This window comes from Anarrhichthys ocellatus, unplaced genomic scaffold (assembly GCF_004355925.1).
Source record: "Anarrhichthys ocellatus isolate YVR2014 unplaced genomic scaffold, GSC_Weel_1.0 scaffold235, whole genome shotgun sequence".
Lineage (NCBI taxonomy): Eukaryota > Metazoa > Chordata > Actinopteri > Perciformes > Anarhichadidae > Anarrhichthys > Anarrhichthys ocellatus.
The window spans coordinates 66570-76257 of record NW_022280265.1 but is presented as its reverse complement, the minus strand read 5'-3'; the positions used below and the strand labels follow the sequence as shown (position 1 = coordinate 76257).

The 9688-nt window shown below is 43.6% G+C and overlaps 1 protein-coding gene across 1 annotated transcript; it reads right to left on the bottom strand.

Moving 5' to 3' along the window:
- Nucleotides 1-571: 571 nt before the first annotated feature.
- On the bottom strand, nucleotides 572-4341 carry LOC116401030 (fibrinogen C domain-containing protein 1-like). Its single transcript, XM_031879206.1, has 4 exons — nucleotides 4256-4341; nucleotides 2580-2658; nucleotides 1062-1177; nucleotides 572-953 (listed from the first exon to the last, which is right to left on the bottom strand). The coding sequence occupies exons 2-4, from the start codon at nucleotides 2655-2657 to the stop codon at nucleotides 572-574; spliced, it is 576 nt and encodes a 191-aa protein (XP_031735066.1). The 5' UTR covers nucleotide 2658; nucleotides 4256-4341.
- Between the last annotated feature and the right edge of the window lie 5347 nt (nucleotides 4342-9688).

Sequence of the window (9688 nt, the reverse complement as noted above, 5' to 3'; positions counted from 1 at the left end):
GTATAAAACATGCTACCTGCATCTCGTGAACCAAATGTTATTGCCCTTTTGTTCATATAGCAGTACTTTTAAAATAAAAGTGCGCAATACACTACTTTTGAATTCATTGTTGAACTTTGCCATAACAATGAGATTAATCGCGATTAATCGCAAAAAATCCATGCGATTAATCGCGATTAAATATTTTAATCGTTGCCCAGCACTAGTATGTATATATTGTATATTTGTATATATGTACATATGTATATTTGTATGTATGTGTATATGTATATATATTTGTATATATGTACATATGTATATTTGTATGTATGTGTATATGTATGTATTGTATATTTGTATATATGTACATATGTATATTTGTATGTATGTGTGTATGTACATGGAATAGGGTAAAATATAAATCACCATTTGATTCCTTACATTCTTTTTGAATGATGTTTAAATGTGAAGATGAATCATTTTCTAAAGCTAACGTTTGATCTTCAGAAGCAAACAGTCAAAATAAACTAAACGTGTATTTAGTTGTATTTCTGTCTGAAAGTATCGATGTTAGTTTATGTATTTGTTATTATTACATAATTACCTGTATGATCCGGCTCTGCTCGCTCTGCAGTCCATCCAGTCGCTGGTCCAGAACACCTTGACCTCTTTTCAGCAAATCAGATTCCAGCCTCAGATTGTGGGCGTGGCCTGATAACACCTTCAGCTCCTCAGCCAACTTGTGGTCCAATCCCGTGTCCTGCCAGTCCTCTGCCTTGTGATTGGACAGCGCTCTGAGCAAAGACGTCTGCAGAGCCTCCCAGCGCAGGAAGCTCTCACTGTAATCCGGACAGTTGGGGTCCAGGAAGATGCTGATTGGCTCTCCGTCTGTGACCCGGGAGACTGACACCAGGGCGCCAGACTCTTTGTGATTGGTTGAGATCACAGGTGAAGTGGGGGAGGAGACTCGGCCCCTGTTACCATGACAACAGATAGACAGGTAGGTCAGACAGACAGACAGAGAGATAGAGAGACAGGTAGGTCAGACACAGACAGACAGACACACAGACAGGTGTGTTTACCTGTTGATGAAGGGCAGAGGATACTGGATCAGATACAGGATGATGACTGTTGCTGTGACGACAACTGCTATGACGACCAGCGTGACGACACACCAGAACAGGAAGCTGCAGCATCTCTGAACACACATATAAACACACACACACACACACACACACACACATACATATAAACACAAACAAACACACACACACACACATACACATGTAAACACACACACACACACACACACATATAAACACACACACACACACACACACACATATAAACACACACACCCCCACACACACATATACACAAACACACACACACACACATATATACACAAACACACACACACACACACATGCAGATAAACACACACACACACATATAAACACACACACACATACACACACACACACACACACACATATAAACACACACACATATATAAACACACATATAAACACACACACACACACACACATACACACACAAAGGTTTTTTAAGATGTGGTTCAGAAATTAAGTTTTAAATCTTCATCTTCATCACCAGGATGTGAGGAGGTCACATTGTCTCTACTGATGTTCGCATGCTAACAGCTAGCAGCTAGCAGCTAGCCTGTAGTACCAGTTGTGTCCTGGAGAGGCGATAGTGAGTCACTGTGGTGTCCAGTCTGTCCTCAGGAGAGTCCAACAAGACCTTCACCTCGTCCTCTCCACCACGGGGAGACTACGTCGCCGGGAGGAGAGCGGACTTTAAGTTAGTACTTGAACACGGCCAGCCCCAGAACCCAGAACCTGGGGTTCTGACATCGGGGTTCTGATCTCGGGGTTCTGATCTCGGGGCTCTGATCTCGGGGGTCTGATCCCAGGGGACAGCCCTGACTCCCCCATTGGATCCTCCAACTGTTACAGAGGTGGGACCCCCCTCTGTGAGTCCTGGTTCTGGTTTGTTCTGGCTGGAGGACCAGATTTAAATATAAGTCGGCTTCTGGTTTGTGCGTCTCTGGATAAATGAACCAGCTGGTCTGGTTGGTGTTTCAGTAGACCTGATGAGGTCACGCTGGTCTTCCTGCTGGACTCAAAGTGATGAGCTCAGGTTTCCTTCCTCCTTCATCCTTTAAGACGAACATCAGGGAACTATAACATTAATCTGAACATGGTGGAAAAGTATGGGGGTTGTTGTGAAGGAGGTTGTGGTTTTGAGGGGGAGGTTGTGGGGGTGTAGTGGTCTAATGGGGGAGGTTATGGGGGTGTAGTGGGGTAACATGTCTCCTGCAGTGTAAATCTTGTCTCTGTGAGTTTAATCTGAAGATCCTCAGAAGATTTCAGTGAAGGCGACAGCTGCTGCAGATTAGAGACTCCAGATTAACAGGATTTAAGTCACTGTAGTTCTGTTACTGTCCTGTCTGTCTCTCTGTCTCTCTGTCTGTCTTGTTACCTGAGAGGTGATGGTGGATGATAGGGGACTATGAGCTCATCGTGGGCATGGTCTGATAGGCTAACTAACAGGCTAACGGCTAATGTAGCAGCTACCTTGTGTTTGTTTGGTTGTTTGCTGCCGAGTTCTGAGCTGCTGTTGTTCATGATGGTCCACCTGTCGTTCAGCATCATCCTGAAACACAAACACACCTCAGTGAGTCCACCTGCAGGAGTCTGAGGACACTGCTGCTGCAAAGACGCATGGGAGCTGTAGTTGTTAAAGGTTTTATCTCTGTTGTCTAATCATTCATTTAATCACTGTGAATATTCATCTCTAGTCCTGGATCTCTAAATCTGATCACTGAATGACTGATTTCACACAAAACCTGATGAAGGATCCTTAAAACCTCCTCAAGGAGACCCTATCATGCACCATTTTGTAGACCTTTAGAACCTCCGAGATTACACCAAAAACTCTGCTGTAGATTTACAAGCTATTTATGCATCTCTGGAACCATTTAAACAACATAGAACCCTATCTGTGACATTTAGAACAGACCAATAAATACTTGTTGTTAAAGACTTGTTAGTAAAGACTTGTTATAAAACATGTGTCAGTAAAGACTTGTTAGTAAAGATTTGTTCTAAAACATGTCGGTAAAGACTTGTTAGTAAAGACTTGTTATAAAACATGTCAGTAAAGACTTGTTAGTAAAGACTTGTTCTAAAACTTGTGTCAGAAAAGACTTGTTAGTAAAGACTTGTTCTAAAACATGTCAGTAAAGACTTGTTAGTCAAGACTTGTTCTAAAATATGTCAGTAAAGACTTGTTAGTAAAGACTTGTTATAAAACGTGTCAGAAAAGACTTGTTAGTAAAGACTTGTTAGTAAAGACTTGTTATAAAATGTGTCAGTAAAGACTTGTTAGTAAAGACTTGTTATAAAATGTGTCAGTAAAGACTTGTTAGTAAAGACTTGTAAAACATATCAGAAAAGACTTGTTAGTAAAGACTTGTTATAAAACATGTGTCAGTAAAGACTTGTTAGTAAAGACTTGTTATAAAACATGTGTCAGTAAAGACTTGTTAGTAAAGACTTGTTCTAAAACATGTGTCAGTAAAGACTTGTTAAAGACTTGTTGAAGCTGACCTGAGTCTCTGAGCCTCTGTTTCTGTCAGATTCAATTGAATTTGACTGATTCCTCAAAGGGTCACTGCGTCACAGCCTCACAGTTTAACCTGATCACTTATCTTTTGTCACAATAATATAAATAGTTTTCTATCTGATGATATTTTTAAATTGTATTTATGTTTCAAACATAAGATGTGAGAACACAGATCATAGATGATAGATCACTTTAATGCTTCACATGTCGGTTATCTGATAAAAACGATTATATTAATAGATACTGTAAAATATATAAATAATATCAGATCCTTATAATTAGTAACAATCTGTTCAATTCATGTTTCATTGATATATTTACAAGTTATCTGTTGAAAATCTGAAATACTTTAAATTAATTAAAAAACTGAGTAAAGTTAATTTTTGACTTCATAAGATTTCAACATAAGGTCCCTTTAATGGCTGTTCTGGAGCTTTCAATCACTTCAGGACATTATTTGATCATTCTGCTCTTTAAATCCAACATGAAGGACATTTCTATTATTAATACTTAACACTAAGTAATACTTATTCCTATTACTGAAAGGTTTCTATGAATAAAATGAATTTAGAAATAAATATATGATCACTTATTGATCACTGATATAAATAATCAATAACGTTACCTCACTGTCTCCAGAGTCCAGAAGACGATAATGTAAAGAGACTTTATATATTCCTTTAAAGACTGTCACGGCAACACCAACCATCTGCTGTGCAGCCGGGCGAGAGACACCGACTTATCCTAAGAGAGAGAGAGAGAGAGAGAGAGAGAGAGAGAGAGAGAGAGAGAGAGAGAGAGAGAAAGAGACAGAGACAGAGAGAGAGAGAGAGAGACAGATTTTTTGATTTTTTAGAAACCTTTATTTTCTTAAAACATGAAAAAAACATTGCCAAGGCAATAAATTCAACCCAAATCAACAAAACAAAACAAAAAAACAATCAAAACAGATTCTCTTCATCATATTTTCAAGGAGCATTGAATATTAGTCCATGTTGTTCATGTTTTTGTTCATGTTCAGGCTCTTTAGACTCTGTTTCACTGAATGATGGTCCTGAGACCCCATTCAGCTCTGCAATAAATCCTAGATCTGGAAATAGATCTGTAGAATCAGAAGCTTCCTCTCCTCTGTTGTCCTCCTTCAGCATCTCGACCTCGTCCACCGTCAGTCTCTCCGCCAACCTGCTCAGGATCCTCCTGCTCTGCCGGATGGACTTCAGCCCGAGTAGAGAAGCCACTGCAGGTGCGTCTCTCAGTCCAGGAACATCTACCTCCACCAGTGTCCTCGGGGTGGTGGTCCCAGAGGAGCACAGCATGCTGCTCAGACCTGGAGTCGTGCCACCCTGGATGTCCATCCTGGCTCCGTTCACCAGCGGTTCCTGAAGCAGCCAGTGTGAGCATGTGGGCTCCGGTCTCTTATTCTCCCTTAGCTCCATCATTGTTCAGCTCTTTCTTTAATATCTGAACTATTTTTTTCAGTCTGAAGCCTTCCTGCTCTGTGAGACCTCCTCTGTCTTTACTGCTCATGTGTGCTCTGACAGAGTTTAAGAGCTTCTCTTTGTCAGAGATGTAGTCCTCTACTTTAGCTCCTCTTACATTTTTACTCTTCATCAGATAATCTTATATCTCCTCCACACTGTAGCCTTCAGAGCTCCTACAGCTGCCAGCCCTGTATTCAGAGGGCTCACTTTCAGCAGCAGCGTCCTTCTCCAGACTGGACTCAGAGTCCTCCTCCAGACTGGTCTCACACTCAGCTGCTCCTATACTTCCTGTCGTTGCCACTTTACAAAATTATAATTTTCAAATCCCAATTAAAATCTGGCTTAAAATCTTGAACAGTGTCATCCAGCCCATTGTGCTGTATGGTAGTGAAGTATGGGTCCACTCAGTCATCACAGTTATACCCGCTGGGACAAACATCCAACAGAGTCTCTACACGCAGAATTCTGCAGACACATTTTACACAGAAACACCCCAACAAATGCATGTAGAGCAGAACTAGGCCGATACCCACTGATCATTAACATTCAAAAGAGAGCACTCACATTCTTCAATCACTTTAAATCCAGCCCCCCAGACACCCTCCACTCCAAAGCCCTCCAAAGCCAAGAGCTGAGCCCAGAGAAGAGTCCCCTATGTCAGCTGGTGCTGAGACTAACTGCCTCCTCTCAGACACACGGGGACCAGTCTCTCAACAACACGGCTCTCCAAACACCAACCAGAGTAAAACACATCATGGCGAGATGTAAAGAAGCCTATCTGGAGCACTGGAGAGAGGAAACTGGGGGCCAAAGCAGACTGGAATGTTATCTGGCCCTAGAAAGAGACTATGAATTGGCAGAGTACCTCTCTACAGTCAGAGACATAAAGCAGAGACAGAACCTTACCAAGTACAGGCTCAGTGACCACAAACTGGAGATTGAAACAGGACGACACAAAAAGTCATGGCAACCAAGAGACAACAGAACATGTGGTCACTGTGGGACCGGTGAGGCTGAGACGGAGATGCACTTCCTCCTAAAATGCAAAACATTCCATAAAATTAGGAACATCTACTGAAACAAATTTGACTCTGTGATTTCAGATTTTAAAAAAATCGAGTGATATCTCAAAATGAAAACTCCTCCTAGGAGAAGGAGATAGGGCGTACCTTGCTGCCCAGTGCGTATTGGCTACAACCTGAGGGACAGTAGTTGACGCTTTGGCGATGCCGTTCCTGGGCGTTCATGCCAATGGAGCAGATCTGAGTTTGGGTTGAATTGGGAGAGAGAGAGAGGGAGAGAGATCTATCTATCCATGGATCTCTCTCTCACTTCGCTCCTCCCTTTGCTTCAGTGTCAGAGAGCTGCGGTGGCCTACAGGTAACGTGGGAGCAATGGGGGCTCTGTCTCAGACCACTTTTGAGATGATGTATTAATATTATTGTTATATTGATATTGTTGTGTGTTGATGTTATTGTATGTTTAATCTTCTGATGCTTTGGCAATACTGTTTTTTAAACTTTCATGCCAATAAAGCAAAATTGTAATTGAATTGAATTGAATTGAATTGAGAGAGAGAGAGAGAGAGAGAGAGAGAGAGAGAGAGAGATTTTGGATTTTTAGAAAACCTTTATTTTCTTTGAACATGTTTCTTTATCATTTAAAACGATTAACCAAATAAAGTCCAACAAACATAAATGTGTCTTTGATTGTCTTTAGACTGTGAGATCTGACTCTCACTTAGCACCATCTTTGTCCAGTTCTTTGTTCACTTTGTGAACTATCTTCGTGAGACCTCCTCTGTCCTTGCTTCTCATGTGAGCTCTGGCAGAGCTGGAGAGCTTCTCTTTGTCAGAGAGGTAGTCCTCCACTTTGGCTCCTCTCACATTCTTACTCCTCTTCAGAAACTCCTTTATTTTCACCACGCTGTAGTCTCCAGAGCTCCTACAGCTGCCAGCACCGTGTTTAGAGGGCTCACTGTCAGTAGCAGCGTCCTCCTCGCAACTGGACTCAGAGTCTTCCTCCAGACTGGACTCACACTCTGCCGCTCCTCCACTTTCTTTCATTGCTGCTTTCTTTGCCTGTGAGCTTCCGCTGTCTCCTCTCTGTTTCCTCTTCAGCTGAGGGGCTTTGAGCTGCTCCTCGTCTGCTTCCATGTCCACCTCCCTACCTGTCTCCACCTGTCCTCTAGTACTCTCCCTCACCTTCTGAACCTCACTTGCCCCGTCCTTCCTCACCTCTTGTCCCCCACTTGTCCTCTCTTCTCTCACCTCCTGTACCCCACTTGTTTCCTCCCCCCTCACCTCCTGGGCCCCACCCGTCTCCTCCACCCTCACCTCCTGGGCCCCACCCGTCTCCTCCACCCTCACCTCCTGAGCCCCACCTGTCTCCTCCACCCTCACCTCCTGGGCCCCACCCATCTCCTCCACCCTCACCTCCTGGGCCCCACCCGTCTCCTCCACCCTCACCTCCTGGGCCACACTTGTCTCCTCCACCCTCGCCTCCTGTGCCCCACTTGTCCCCTCCTGTCCCTCCTGCTTGTCCCCTCTGCCCTCCTCGGTACCTTTCTGGTCTTTATTTGAACTGTTTTTCTCAGGACAAGCTCTACTCAGATGTCCTTCTTTACCACAACTGAAACATTTAAAGTTATCAGTCTTTGCAAAGATGACATAGTCAAAGTCCTCTACTGTGAGTTTGAACACGAGGTTGACCTCCCTGATCCTGTTGTTTTGGGATTTAATAGAGAGCTGAGTCAGTAGGCAGCCCCGTATCGGGCCAGAGAACCCCCGGATCTAACACATGGCGCCCTACTGACTCAGCTCTCTATTAAAAGATTGGCGAGCTGGTGTTCTGTCGAGGAAACTCGCCTGGCTTCTGCTAACTACCGTTACTCCTGACGTCTACCCTGCTTCCACTGGTAACATGCACTCGGCCAAGGGGCCACCTAGGCCAAGCGCTTCTACCTAGTCGCGTCAGTTATGGCAGCTTTCCTCTTTTGGATCCGGGCTCTTGGTAAATTGCCAGGTTAGGTTTTAACGGCTAGGATTACAACTAAAACCGTAAGGGACTGTTAAGTGTTAAGAACTTTACTTTAAATGCAGATTAGATATTTATTGCAGGATATATTAGCAGGGGCACAGCTACAGCTCTCATAAAATAATACGATACTTGATTCAATCAGGATACAATTTCTTCTCAGGTTATACTCATTAATTGTCGATGCCGAGGCGGCTCGGTGGAGCTGGATTCACGATGTAATAAAAAGTCCTTTTGGGGTTTTCAGGAGCTGAAGGTCCGGCCGAACCTTCAGCTCCTCCTGCGAGGCCAACGAAGTCCGTTCAGCGCTCTCTCAGACTCAGTACAAAGTCTTTAGGGCGGCTGCGTCCATCTGTTGTCCGGTTGTTAAAGTCAAACAGGGGGGAGAGGAAAATCTCCGTCTTTCAATCTTTGTCCTGGAACGGCTGTCTTCTTTCCATGAACAGAGACGAAGTCCTCCGATGCGGTTGTTGAGCGAGGTCCAGTGTTTTCTCCATGGAGCACTTGGGTGGCTCCCGTGTTGAATCCCATCTTGCTATCTGCAAGTCTTTCTTTTTATAATCTTGGAGCTCTCTCTCCTCCCTCCTCCCCAACACTCCCTCCCTCGGCATGTGATTTACATGACATCATTGATTATGTGTGTGTGTGCTGCGAACAACACCCTAACTTTCTGTGTGTGGATACTCTCGCTTCCTTCATTTTCGAGCGTGTTTCAGGTTACACCCGTGGACATGTTCGGACATCACCCCAACTTCTGTTATGATCTCATCCTTTAAGGTCCCCACCCTGCTTACATCAGCTCTTTCCACCCACACACAGACTTTACTTTTTACTCAGTTATACATACATTATTATTATCAGTTTACATTTGTTAAATCACTTCATTATTCTTATGTTATACATACTTGCTTTAAAATGATTACTGTGATTTTATCCTTACTCATTATATGCTTTGTGTCCCTTTATCCTACTTTCATATCGAACTGTATTCCTTCATTTAAGGCAGCTTTCCTGGGATCTCAACCCTCTTTTTTGACAATATGTTCGAACCATTTCAATCCGATTTCCGCTCACAGCACAGCACTGAAACTGTAACATCCCGTTAGCTTCCTCATGTCTCTGTGTATGTGTTCTTGTGTCTCTGTGTCTGTCTGTGTGTGTGTGTGTGTGTGTGTTTCCCCTGATTACACTTATCCCACTCACCTGCCCAGTCCACCCAGCTGCCTTCAATCTCCTCATCACCCCACACATATATACTCCCCTGCTTTCCCTGTTCTGGTTGTCAGATCGTCCTTGTTCGTGCCCCTGTCTGTGCCAGTCTTGTGGTTCCCTCGTGCGTGCTCCTGGTTTGTTTGTATGCCTTTTTGTATTGTATTATTTTGGATATTTTTGCCTGCTCCGTTGGAGTCCCTTTAAGTTTGTTTTTGACCTTTTTCCCAGTAAAGATCCTTAAGTTTAAACTTCACATCGTCTCCAGTGTCCGTCTGCGCTTGAGTCTCAGATCTGCCCCTCGGACGTGACAGAAACAGCCCTCCTCAAAG

Coding starts and splice junctions, on each gene's coding strand:
- LOC116401030 (XM_031879206.1), bottom strand. CDS start 2,657: ATGATGCTGAACGACAGGTGGACCATCATGAACAACAGCAGCTCAGAA. Junction 1,178..2,579: donor AACAACCAAACAAACACAAG/GTAGCTGCTACA, acceptor ATGTGTGTTCAG/AGATGCTGCAGCTTCCTGTT. Junction 954..1,061: donor CCTCTGCCCTTCATCAACAG/GTAAACACACCT, acceptor TCATGGTAACAG/GGGCCGAGTCTCCTCCCCCA.